The sequence below is a fragment of the Staurois parvus genome, unplaced genomic scaffold, assembly GCF_062004578.1.
Source record: "Staurois parvus isolate SC_StPar_1 unplaced genomic scaffold, SC_StPar_1.0 ptg001621l, whole genome shotgun sequence".
In the NCBI taxonomy this organism is placed as follows: Eukaryota; Metazoa; Chordata; class Amphibia; order Anura; family Ranidae; genus Staurois; species Staurois parvus.
The window spans coordinates 616776-631101 of NW_028319417.1; the positions used below are offsets into that span (position 1 = coordinate 616776).

General features: G+C 47.1%; 1 protein-coding gene across 1 annotated transcript in view; it reads left to right on the forward strand.

The window, feature by feature from the left end:
• The window catches only part of LOC149435046 (vomeronasal type-2 receptor 26-like), a 102167-nt gene that overhangs the window by 56845 nt on the left and 30996 nt on the right, over nucleotides 1-14326 (forward strand). Inside the window, exons 2-3 of the mRNA XM_089663070.1 lie at nucleotides 2119-2209; nucleotides 4667-4894. Coding sequence (XP_089519196.1) covers nucleotides 2119-2209; nucleotides 4667-4894 — 319 coding nt within the window. The remainder of the gene's footprint in view (nucleotides 1-2118; nucleotides 2210-4666; nucleotides 4895-14326) is intronic.

The window sequence follows — 14326 nt, forward strand, 5'->3', positions numbered from 1 at the left end:
AATAAATAATCATAAAAAATAATAATCTAATAATAAATGTAATTCAATAATATAATCAAACCAAAAACACTGAAATTTGAAATAGAGCGCCAAGTTCGCACATCGCTGAGCTCAGTCGCAGAATCGTTTTCAGTGTCTGATGATGAATTTCCCCCACGAATCATTATCACTCAATTCTGCAAGTGGTTCTAATTTACTATCGCTGTTCTCTAGCCGGTCTAAAACCAATTTTGACCTAAAGGGACGCTTTTTGGACGCCATGGACTTTTCTAAGTTTCCAGGCAGAAAGAACAGTAAAAATGCAGGCAGGGCGCCGGACAAAGCACTCGGGACAAAATGTATGTAAAATGTTTTGAAACAGAAATGTTCCGGCTTCGGCGCCCGTACGTCCCGACGTCACAGGGACCGGAACATGGAAGCCGGATGCCGGCATCGGCCGGAGGAGATGGCCGGGGACACTGCAGGGGACGCATCGCGGGAGCGAAGGACAAGGTAAGTGCTGCAGGGACTCCCTGAGCAAAGCCTGAGTGTAGCTTGGGGGGGTTACCGCTTTTGGTACTGAAACTCTACCCCGAGCTACACTCCCCTCGGGGTTTTTTATTTTTTATTAAACAAACCAAAAACCTCTGAAAATGTTGAAAAAAAAAACGTTTTTTCTTAGTTTTTGTTATAAAAGTTTGTAAGTAAGTGATTTTTCTGCTTCACTGATGTGTGCTAATAAGGCTGCAATGATGGACACTGATAGATAGCACTGATGGGCACTGATGAGGAGGCACTGGTAAGTGGCACTGATGGGCATTGACAGGCATCACTGATGGGCACTGAAAGGCAGCACTGATATATGGCACTGATATATGGCACTGATATATATTGCACTGATAGGCGGCACTGACTGGCACTGTTAGGCGGCACCGACTGGCACTGTTAGGCGGCACTGACTGGCACTGATAGGCAGCACTGATGGGCACTGATAGGTGGCACTGATGCACACTGATAGGCGGCACTGACTGGCACTGATAGGCGGCACTGATTGTCAGAACTGATAGGTGGCACTGATTGGCATTGATAGGTGGCACTGACTGGCACTGATAGGCTACACTGAAAGGCAGATCATATGGGCACTGATATGTGGCATTGATGTGCACTGGTAGGCACTGATATGTGGAATTGATGTGCACTGGTAGGCACTGATATGTGGCATTGATGTGGCACTGATAGGCACTGGTACGTGGCACTGATGAGCACTGACAGCTGGCACTGATGGACACTGACAGGTGGCACTGCTGGGGCTACACTGATCATCAGGGCACACTGATCATCAGTGCCCTGATGATCAGTGTACATGTCCCCTCTGAGGAATGCCGATTACCGGCTCTCCTCTCCTGTCAGTGTGACAGCTCGAGAGGAGTGAAATGCCGATAACCGGCATTTCCCTGTTTACATGTGATCAGCTGTGATTGGACACAGCTGATCACATGACCGAGCCGACATCTTCGGCTCTTTCCATGGATCGGTGATCCGCTGTGTCCGAGGGATACATTGCACCACTGATCGCCACGTTGCACGCTCCCAGAGCCACGCATGCGTGGTGAGAATGGGAGGACGTCATATGACGTCCTCCCAGAATGAGAGAACCGCCTTGTGCCCGTCATATTACTGTATGGCGGGTGGGAGGTTGTTAAAGGAGGTGTATAGCCAAAGCTACATCTCCTGTGGAGCGCAGGAGTGCAGTTAGGTACCATTCAGGCTATGAAAAGATCCTGACTGTAGGCTCAAAATCTGTCCTGAAGCCTGGGCTGGCAGCTGGATGAGCTGCTCAGCAAGCTGCTGAGCCAGCTGCTCCCACCCCTCCACAGCCCAATGCTCCAGTGAGCTGTGAAGAGGCAGAGCAGAGAGCCGGAGTGGACCAGAGAACTGAGCGATCAGCAGTGTACGATTGCTCAGTTTTGAGTGCAGAACCAGAGGAGACAAGTGAATATCATTTTTTTTTCAGAATCCCATACTTCTCTTTTACCTTCATTTCAGATGGGTAGGGATGAGGTTGGGTTCACTCCAAAATGGAAGGAAGCCGATAGTGTCTGTCTAATGAATACTGACTGCCGCTTTATGTACTTGTAGATGTGTCGCAGGGAATTCCCCAGCTGATTGGCACGACAACGTCCTTCTGACCTTGGCTGAGCCCATGTTCATCTCTAATGATGGGTATACAGTAGGAATAGAAGCATCAGGTGCAATTCCTCCTCAGTAGGGGCCAACCTACAGTCATCTCACAAATATCACTGATCTGATTGGTCAGACCATGTACTGCCAATTTTGTTTCTGTTAGGCAGTTCTGTGTTATTACTGGAGCTGGTTGTAGCACAGACCAATATAATAGCCTGACTCAACAATGATATATGAGTCTAGTATGATATCCTCTTCAGTACTTAGATTTGCAAGCCCAAAACAAAAATACAGATCAGAACTTTCTATAACTTCGCAGAGTACACAGACTGTGTCCAGTGAATGCGCAAATACAGGCAAGTGGTCGCAAATCGCTGTCAGCCTCCCATTGTTTTCAATGGGGCTTCTGTTCACAGCTATTCACAGGGAATGCTGGGTGTCCCAAATATAACTAGTGGCCCATGTGTGCATACACACTATATTGCCAAAAGTATTGGGAAACCCCTCTGAATCATGTGATTCAGGTGTTCCAATCCCCTCCATGGACACAGGTGTATACAATCAAGCCCCTAGGCATGCAGACGGCTTCTACAAACATTGGTGAAAGAATGGGTCGCTCTCAGGAGCTCAGTGACTCCAAGCGTGGTCCCATGATAGGTGGTCACCTGTGCAATAAGTCCATCCATGACATTTCCTGGCTACTAAATATTCCACGCTCAACTGTTAGTGGGATTATAACAAAGTGGAAGCAACTGGGAACAACAGCCACTCAGCCACCAAGTGGTAGGCCACGTCACATGACAGGGCGGGGTCAGCGCATGCATGCATGAGTCCTCTCCTCATTCTGACAGTGAGTGAGAAGAGCAGTAAGTGGCATTTCTCAGGGGGACATCAGAGCACTGATCATTAGTGCCCCAATGATCAGTGTAGCCCCATCAGTGCGCCCAACAGCGCCTATCTGTGCTGGGTTTCAGTACCTAGCAGTGCTGGCTATCAGTGCCCATGAGTGCTGACTATCATTGTCTCCTCAGTGCTGACTGTCAATACCCATCAGTGCTGGCTACCAGTGCCCATAGGTGCTGGTTGTCAGGGCCCATCAGTGCTGGCTATCAGTGCCCCAATGATCAGAGTAGCCTCATCAGTGTGGCCAATAGTGTCCATCAGTGCCTATCTGTGCTGGCTTTCAGTACCTTGATGTGCTGGCTATCAGTGTCCAACAGTGCTGGCTGTCAGTGCCTCCTCAGTGCTGTCTGCCAGTGCCCATCAGTGCTTGCTGTTAGTGCCCACCAGTTCTGGCTATCAGTGCCCATCAGTGCTGACTATCAGTGCCTCCTCAGTGCTGGCTGTCAATGCCCATCAATGCTGCCTACCAGTGCCCACCAGTTCTGGCTATCAGTGCTCATCAGTGCTGGCTATCAGTGCCTCCTCAGTGCTGGCTGTCAGTGCCCATCAGTGCTGGCTGTTAGTGTCCACCAGTTCTGGCTATCAGTGCCCATTAGTGCTGGCTTTCTGGGCCTGTCAGTGTTGGCTATCAGTGCCTCCTCAGTGCTGGATATCTGTGCCTCCTCAGTGCTGGCTATCCGTGCCTCCTCAGTGCTGGCTGTCAGGGCTCATCAGTTCTGGCTATCAGTGCCTCCTCAGTGCTGGCTGTCAGTGCCCAACAGTGCTGGCTATCAGTGCCCAACAGTGCTGTCTATCAGTGCCTCCTCAGTGCTGCTGTCAGTGCCCATCAGTGCTGTCTATCAGTGCCCATTATTGCTGTCAGGGCCAATCAGTGCTGGCTATCAGTGCTTCCTCAGTGCTGTCTGTCAGTTCCCACCAGTGCTGGCTATCAGTGCCTCATCAGTGCACATCAGCGAAGGAGAAAAATCACTTATTTACACAGCTTTATAACAGAAACTAAGAAAAACTTTTTTTTCAGGATTTTTGATATTTTGTCGTTTGTTTAGCAAAAAATAACCCCCCCCCCCCCCCCCCCCCCCCGAGGTGATTAATACCGCCAAAAGACATCTCTATTTGTCTAAAAAAAAATTCTAAAAATGTAGTTTGGGTACAGTGTTGCATGACCGCGCAATTGTCATTCAAAGTGTGACAGCGCTGAAAGCTGAAACATTGTCCTGGGCAGGAAGGGCCCATCAGTGGCCGGGAGGCGAGGGGTTAGACTGGTGCATTTTACCTTGACAGCATATCATTCAGAAAAAACAATTGGGATGAATGATAGACGTGTGGATGCTGAGATCTCTTATTACATACAAAATGATACTTACTACTGGTGACATCACCGGCTGAGGAGATCTGATGGAGTTTACTGAGTATTTCTACAAAGTCACCGACTTTCCTTTCAGTGAAGCTGGAAGGATTATCTTGGCTCCCTGGATCTTACACCTTGTGGTGGGGGGGAGGGGTGGAGAATGACTGAATCCTCCAACCTAAATGTTTCTTTCCCTGTGACCAATGTATTTTCCCCGATTAAAACTGAACTTTATGTATTTTATTTTTTTAGCTGTATAACCATTTCAAAGCGATTAAATATTCATTTGATTCAAATGATTCCGTGCCATTATTTAATGAAGACGGAGAATTGGTTCATAAGTACAAAATAACAAATTGGGTTCACGAAGATGACTTGAATATGGTCTATAAGGACGTGGGGGACTTCACACCCTGGGCTCCGGAGGATCGGAAATTAGACATCGACATCAATGCCATAACATGGACGTTCAGCAATGGGGTAGGACCATCGTAGAAACCAAGACTCATAATAAAGACAAAGCCTTTGGGATTCAATGAACTTCCACTTTGCCCTCCAGAGGATTTACCACAACCCCACCCCCCCCTTCCTGACAAAAGTCTTTTTTTGCGATACGGCGCTGCGTTATTTTAACCACTTCCTGTCCGGACACTTTCACCCCCTTCCAGTCCGGACACTTTCACCCCCTTCCCGTCCGGACACTTTCCCCCCCTTCCAGTCCGGACACTTTCACCCCCTTCCAGTCCGGACACTTTCACCCCCTTCCAGTCCGGACACTTTCCACCCCCTTCCAGTCCGGACACTTTCCCCCCCTTCCAATCCGGACACTTTCCCCCCCTTCCAGTCCGGACACTTTCACCCCCTTCCAGTCCGGACACTTTCCCCCCCTTCCAGTCCGGACACTTTCCCCCCTTCCAGTCCGGACACTTTCCCCCCCTTCCAGTCCGGACACTTTCACCCCCTTCCAGTCCGGACACTTTCACCCCCTTCCAGTCCGGACACTTTCACCCCCTTCCTGTCTGGACACTTTCACCCCCTTCCTGTCCGGACACTTTCCCCCCCTTCCAGTCCGGACACTTTTACCCCCTTCCTGTCCGGACACTTTCCCCCCCTTCCAGTCCGGACACTTTCCCCCCCTTCCAGTCCGGACACTTTCCCCCCTTCCTGTCCGGACACTTTCACCCCCTTCCAGTCCGGACACTTTCACCCCCTTCCTGTCCGGACACTTTCACCCCCTTCCAGTCCGGACACTTTCACCCCCTTCCAGTCCGGACACTTTCACCCCCTTCCTGTCCGGACACTTTCCCCCCCTTCCAGTCCGGACACTTTCACCCCCTTTCAGTCCGGACACTTTCACCCCCTTCCTGTCCGGACACTTTCCCCCCCTTCCAGTCCGGACACTTTCCCCCCCTTCTAGTCCGGACACTTTCCCCCCTTCCTGTCCGGACACTTTCACCCCCTTCCAGTCCGGACACTTTCACCCCCTTCCTGTCCGGACACTTTCACCCCCCTTCCAGTCCGGACACTTTCACCCCCTTCCAGTCCGGACACTTTCACCCCCTTCCAGTCCGGACACTTTCCCCCCTTCCTGTCCGGACACTTTCACCCCCTTCCAGTCCGGACACTTTCACCCCCTTCCAGTCCGGACAATTTCACCCCCTTCCAGTCCGGACACTTTCACCCCCTTCCAGTCCGGACACTTTCACCCCTTCCAGTCCGGACACTTTCCCTCCTTCCAGTCCGGAGACTTTCACCCCCTTCCTGTCCGGACACTTTCACCCCCTTCCTGTCCGGACACTTTCACCCCCTTCCAGTCCGGACACTTTCACCCCCTTCCAGTCCAGGCCAATTTTCAGCTTTCAGTGCTGACCATGACAATTGCGCGGTCATGCAACACTGTACCAATATGAATTTATTTGCATTTTTTTGAGACAGATAAAGCTTTATTTTGGTGGTATTTATTCACCGCTGGGATTTTTATTTTTTTGTTATATAAATGAAAAAGTCCAAAGATGTAGAAAAAAAGTGTTTGTCTTATAAAATTTAGTAAATAAATAATCTTTCTTCATAAATCTTGGGCAATATGTATTCAGTTATCATTTTAGTAAAAAAAAATGACCCAAATTAGTTTATAACAAAAAATTATAATTTCTCCAATTTGTTTTTACATTTCTATTATATTTCTTTATATTATTACTTATGTTTTTTTTTTTTACATACTGTCACCCTAGCAGTACAGTGTCACCATAGTGACACTGTACTACTTGTGGGGGTGATAATTTTTTTTTCCTTTTTTCACTGATTGCTATTAAACCAATAAAGGCTGTAAAAGCAATCATTTCTCCTCTGTGGCTGCATTCTTGCAGCCATTGAGAAATACTGTGTGAGCTGTAATTGGTCACAGCTTGTCACATGGTACAAGTCTGTTGTGAATAGCCCTGTACCATGTGACGTCTGTGATCATTCACAGATTTCACAAGTAGTAAGCAATGATGTCAGAAGTCTTGCTTACTACTCTTCATGTGAGCACTAATTGGCCAATCAGTGATCACATGATTGGGACCTCACACAGAGGTCCTGTACAGTGATCGGTGTTCCGCTGTGTCCTCAGAACACAGCAGGCACCAGATCGCGGTGCTGCGCGCTCCCAGGGAGTTTGCACAAGCAGGAAGTGCGGATGGCGTTTATAAACGGCTACCTGTCCCTGAACTGCTCCCGTCCAGCCGTTTATATACATGGACCGGATGGCAAGTTGTTAAATGACGCTCAGTCATAAATTGCATTTATGTCCTTTTTTCCCCACAAATGGAGCTTTCTTTTGGTGGTATTTGATTGCCTCTGCATTTTTCATTTTTTGTGCTATATACAAAAAAAGACCGACAATTTTGAAAAAAACAAAACAATATTTTTGACGTTTTGCTATAAAACATATCCAGTAAAAAGATAAAAAAATAAAATTGCTTCAAAAATTTAGTCCAAAATGTATTCTGTGACGTGTCTTTGCTAAAAAAAATAAATCCCAATACGTGTAAATTAATTGGTTTATGTGAAAGTTATAGCATCTACAAATGGCGGGAAAGATACTGGAATTTTTGTTTACATTTTTTTTATACTAGTAATGGCGGTGATCAGCGACTTATAGCCGGACTGCGGTGGGCATTCTGACACCGGGGGGGGGGGGGAACTGACTAACTGCCAATGACATCCCCAGTGACACCAATACAGTGATCAGCGCTAATAAAAAGCACTGACACTGTAGCGGCAACTTTGGGAATACCAGGTAAACTCCGGACATGAACTTGAGGAAAACAAGCTTTATTAGCCACCTGGGACCTAGCTAGACTCATGTCTGCAGAGCTAAGTGGCTTGAAAAACATCTCATAGGGTATAAATATTAACAATTACATTGCAATGCATATTTTTCCTCTTTGACTTTCTGTACATTCAAAAGGCTTTCTAAACTGTGCAAAATATAGCCTTGAATACTAGCTACAGAAAAGAATACCAGCTACAGACTGGAACACATTACTTCACAGGAAATAAGGGAGGGGGAAAGTGAGCTGGTGAGCTTGCTTTTGCAAATAGAGTCTGCTAGAAATGTTAAAGTTTAAAGGGGAACTCTGCAATATTTGGGTGCTGCCACAACACTGTACTAATGGCACTGGGCAGGAAGGGGTTAACATGTGCGGCGACCAAAGGGTTAACTGTGTGCTGTTTTACATTGTGTGATGTGTGTTGTACTTGGGAAACATGCTGCTTTGTATCTCTCTGCTGTGCAGAGAGATACAAAGCAGCATGTCCATGCTGACAGGAGAGAGATCTGTGTTTTTTTACACACAGGTCTCTCTCCTGTTAGCTTTGCCGATGATCGCTGAGTGCCAGCCGGGAATCGCTGGCCGGGACACGGTGATTGACATCCCTAACCACCAATAGCAGCACGGGTAGGGCGGCGCACGCACCCCCTACCCGGAGATGTAAATCAGGAATATATATACGTGATTTTACGCAGCTGTGCCGCCCTGTAGCAGTACTTCTGCTATAGGGCGGAGGAGAAGAGGTTAATGAAACACAGCCCAATACTTTGTAACCGCTTCCGGACCACCCCAAATATTTATACTGCAGGCAGGCCGCTCAGCTGTGTTGGATCATTTACATATACATGATCCAGCATTTCCGAGAAGAAGGCGCATGCGTGTCAGTTGATCAGCGTGCTTGGTCAATGATTTATGGCCGAGACCCATAGGTTGGCTTAGTGAATCACAGCACAGAGCTCTGTGTTTGTTACCAACACAGGGCTCTGTACAGAGAGCAGCTATTTTTTTCTCCCTGAAAAGCAGGGACAAATAAGTCCAAAAACGCGGTTTACTGCGTTTTTCAGCTTTAGAGCGCTTTTACAGCTAAAAAACTCCACTAGAAATCCACAAGTCCTGGGTTTTTTCCAGCCAAAAAACAGCCCAGCCAAAAAACGTTGATTCCAGTCTATGTGTGTATGGACACATAGGATAACATGCTGGGGGGTTTACTGGCTGTAGAAAAAAACCTCAAAAGCCAAAAACAGCCGCTGTAAAAACGTCCCGTGTGCATGAGGACTAACCAGTATTGCGTCATAGCGGTGTGAATTCAATATATATATATACCATCATTTTTAGACATTATGGGGTAGATTTACCAAAACTCAGAATCTGGTGCAGCTGTGCATGGTAGCCAATCAGCTTCTACAATAATTCCGGCTTGTTCAGTCAAGCTTTGGCAATCAACCCTGGAAGCTGATTGGTTTCTATGCAGAGCTCACCCAGATTTTGCACATTTCATTTATAGTAAGTAACCCCCTATATCTTTCACACAACAATTAATTTACACTTTTTTTTTACCAAAGACATGGAGCAGAATACATTTTGGTTTAAATTTATGAAGAAATTCGATTTTATTATTTTTTTATTGGATATGTTTTATAGCAGAAAATAAAAAATATTGGCAGTATATAATAATAATAATAGTAATAGAAAGAAAAAACAAAAGAAAAACAAAAGAAATACCACCAAACAAAAGCACTATTTGTGTAAAAAAAAAAAAATATATAAATTTAATTTGGGTACATCGTTGCATGACCGCCCAATTGCCAGTTAAAACAGCGCAGTGCCAAATAGCAAAAAAAGTCTTGATCATGAGGGGGATAAAACCTTTCGGAGTTGAAGTGGTTAATGAATGAACGGTATATAATTGACCTCAATGATGAATCCAGGCAGGGCCACTAGAGTTCATTTTGATACTGCCCTAAAATAACCTCTCAAGGGCCAGTTCACACTCCATGCGTTTCAGTTTTTTTTTTCTATGTATATAGCAAGTGCAGCGCTCGTAGCTAATAGAGTAAATAGATGAAATACAGTATCATAGGTGAAATTAGATTCAAATAAATGTAAGGAGCAGTCCCATAAATATAAATAAATCAGGATGACAGAATGGAATAATCAAAGGTGACTTCTTTGTCCGGGTAGAGGTGGAAATGAAATGCGCACTCACCGGACGCGCATATTAAATGCGCCTTGTGTATATTAATCCTGATCTTAGGTGGTAGGAGGTCTTCCTTCTGTTGGAACCCAGATGAGTTGTCCTTCTCCCTCAGATATGCCTGTGTGGTCCTGGTGGGTGCTGTCCCTCCCAATGGACTGGGTGGTAGGTGGCAATCCGTCTCAACACTGGACCTGTAGGCTAGAGTACTCCCCCAGGGGACAACAAGGATACTCCCATAGTGTAGTAGGTTAAATTTTATTGAATAAAAAGGTGCATCACATATGGAAGTGCAAAACAAATGTTGCAGACAGTTGTCTGTAAGAGGACTGACCAGCTGGTATATTGTAATGGCCGCCGGAGCTCCACGATGCTCCGGCGGCGTGACGTCACGGCGTGGTGTGGCTCCTCCTGACGCGTATCGTGCTCCTGCACGTCCTCAGAGGGGGGTTGCCAAACCGCATTGTTTTCTACATTCAAAATGCACAGGAAGTAGGTGATATGGTTTTCAATGTCATAGTTGACATCAGTGCTTGCAGTTCCAGTGCGTTCCGGATGCAGAAAAACAAAGTAGAACAGGCTGCATTTTTTCTGCACAGAACTGTAGTGGAATGCAGTAAAACACTTCCAAAACGCATCACTACATACAGGAGCGCACCAAAACGCACCAAAAACGCACTGAAATACACTTGTCCCTATTTAATTTGAAGAAAAAGCGAGGGAGAAAAATGAACTGTAATGCATAAAAAACCCTGGAATACATCAAAAATGTGCCAAAAACGCGCAGGCAAAAACGCACACATCTGGACTGGGTTTCTATAGTGTGAACCGGCCCTAACAGTGTAGCACAGCGGAATGCAATGCTCAAGTGTTAAATATGTTCCCGAAAAAAATAAAAATGAAGTGTTCTTTCTTTTTTTCTTTTCTATTTTGGTGCATTTTGTTGTCTTGAGGAGATATTAGAAAATGTGAAAAAAAAAAAAAAGAACAAATAGCAATTTTGAAAAATAAAAGATATTTACACAAGTATGGTTCAAATGTTAAAAGTTCAATTCACGTTTTTCTGTTTCCGTGTCGTCCAGAGACCACAAATAGACACAAAATACAATGGAAAATGATGGAGAAAAACAAGGAAGGGGACAAAAATGTTATCATCTGTTTTCTCATTTTCTGGGGTATTTATTGTTACTTTTTATATTTTAACATCACATGGCATGATCACAGCCACTGACTATAATCCACATGAATGGGAGAAGCTACGAGTACTTAATTCCCAGCCCCTACTGGACCTCCAGATACTATTACTGAACCCCCCACCCCTACTGAACCTCCAGATACTATTACTGAACCCCCCACCCCTACTGAACCTCCAGATACTTCTACTGAACTCCCCACCCCTACTGAACCTCCAGATACTACTACTGAACTCCCCACCCCTACTGAACCTCCAGATACTATTACTGAACCCCCCACCCCTACTGAACCTCCAGATACTACTACTGAACCCCCCACCCCTACTGAACCTCCAGATACTATTACTGAACTCCCCACCCCTACTGAACCTCCAGATACTATTACTGAACTCCCCACCCCTACTGAACCTCCAGATACTACTACTGAACCCCCCACCCCTACTGAACCTCCAGATACTATTACTGAACTCCTCACCCCTACTGAACCTCCAGATACTATTACTGAACCCCCCTCCCCTACTGAACCTCCAGATACTATTACTGAACCCCCCGCCCCTACTGAACCTGCAGATACTACTACTGAACCCACCACCCCTACTGAACCTCCAGATACTACTACTGAACTCCCCACCCCTACGAAACCTCCAGATACTACTACTGAACCCCCCATCCCTACTGAACCTCCAGATACTATTACTGAACTCCCCACCCTTACTGAATCTCCAGATACTACTACTGTACCCCCCACCCCTACTGAACCTCCAGATACTATTACTGAACCCCCCACCCCTACTAAACCTCCAGATACTATTACTGAACTCCCCACCCCTACTGAATCTCCAGATACTACTACTGTACCCCCCACCCCTACTGAACCTCCAGATACTACTAATGAACTCCCCACCCCTACTGAACCTACAGATACTACTACTGAACCCCCCACCCCTACTGAACCTGCAGATACTATTACTGAACTCCCCACCCCTACTGAACCTCCAGATACTACTACTGAACCACCCACCCCTACTAAACCTCCAGATACTATTACTGAACCCCCCACCCCTACTGAACCTCCAGATACTACTACTGAACCCCCCCCCCACCCCTACTGAACCTCCAGATACTACTACTGAACCCCCCCCAACCCTACTGAACCTCCAGATACTATTACTGAACTCCCCATCCCTACTGAACCTCCAGATACTACTATTGTACCCCCCACCCCTACTGAACCTGCAGATACTTCTACTGAAGTCCCCACCCCTACTGAACCTCCAGATACTACTACTGAACCCCCCACCCCTACTGAACCTGCAGATACTTCTACTGAAGTCCCCACCCCTACTGAACCTCCAGATACTACTACTGTACCCTCCACCCCTACTGAACCTCCAGTTACTATTACTGAACCCCCCACCCCTACTGAACCTCCAGATACTATTACTGAATTCCCCACCTCTACTGAACCTCCAGATACTACTACTGAACCCCCCACCCCTACTGGACCTCCAGATACTTCTACTGAACCCCCCACCTCCACTGAACCTCCAGATAATATTACTGTACCCCCCACCCCTACTGAACCTCCAGATACTACTACTGAACTCCCCACCCCTACTGAACCTGCAGATACTACTACTGAACTCCCCACCCCTACTGAACCTGCAGATACTACTACTGAACTCCCCACCCCTAGTGAACCTGCAGATACTACTACTGAACCCCCCACCCTACTAAACCTCCAGATACTACTACTGAACTCCCCACCCCTACTGAACCTGCAGATACTACTACTGAACCCCCCACTCCTACTGAACCTGCAGATACTACTACTGAACCCCCCACCCCTATTGAACCTCCAGATACTACTACTGAACCCCCCACCCCTACTGAACCTGCAGAAACTACTACTGAACTCCCCATCCCTACTGAACCTCCAGATACTACTACTGAACTCCCCACCCCTACTGAACCTCCAGATAGTACTACTGAACCCCCCACCCCTACTGAACCTGCAGATGCTACTACTGAACTCCCCACCCCTACTGAACCTGCAGATACTACTACTGAACTCCCCACCCCTACTGAACCTCCAGATACTACTACTGAACTCCCCACCCCTACTGAACCTGCAGATACTACTACTGAACCCCCCACCCCTACTGAACCTCCAGATAGTACTACTGAACCCCCCAACCCTACTGAATCCCCCCACCCCTACTGAACCTCCAGATACTGCTACTGAACCCCCCACCCCTACTGAACCTCCAGATACTACTACTGAACCCCCCCCCAACCCTACTGAACCTCCAGATACTATTACTGAACTCCCCATCCCTACTGAACCTCCAGATACTACTACTGTACCCCCCACCCCTACTGAACCTGCAGATACTTCTACTGAAGTCCCCACCCCTACTGAACCTCCAGATACTACTACTGAACCCCCCACCCCTACTGAACCTGCAGATACTTCTACTGAAGTCCCCACCCCTACTGAACCTCCAGATACTACTACTGTACCCTCCACCCCTACTGAACCTCCAGTTACTATTACTGAACCCCCCACCCCTACTGAACCTCCAGATACTATTACTGAACTCCCCACCTCTACTGAACCTCCAGATACTACTACTGAACTCCCCACCCCTACTGAACCTCCAGATACTACTACTGAACCCCCCACCCCTACTGGACCTCCAGATACTTCTACTGAACCCCCCACCTCTACTGAACCTCCAGATACTATTACTGTACCCCCCACCCCTACTGAACCTCCAGATACTACTACTGAACTCCCCACCCCTAGTGAACCTGCAGATACTACTACTGAACTCCCCACCCCTACTGAACCTGCAGATACTACTACTGAACTCCCCACCCCTAGTGAACCTGCAGATACTACTACTGAACCCCCCACCCCTACTGAACCTCCAGATACTACTACTGAACCCCCCACCCTACTAAACCTCCAGATACTACTACTGAACTCCCCACCCCTACTGAACCTGCAGATACTACTACTGAACCCCCCACTCCTACTGAACCTGCAGATACTACTACTGAACCACCCACCCCTATTGAACCTCCAGATACTACTACTGAACCCCCCACCCCTACTGAACCTGCAGAAACTACTACTGAACTCCCCATCCCTACTAAACCTCCAGATACTACTACTGAACTCCCCACCCCTACTGAACCTCCAGAT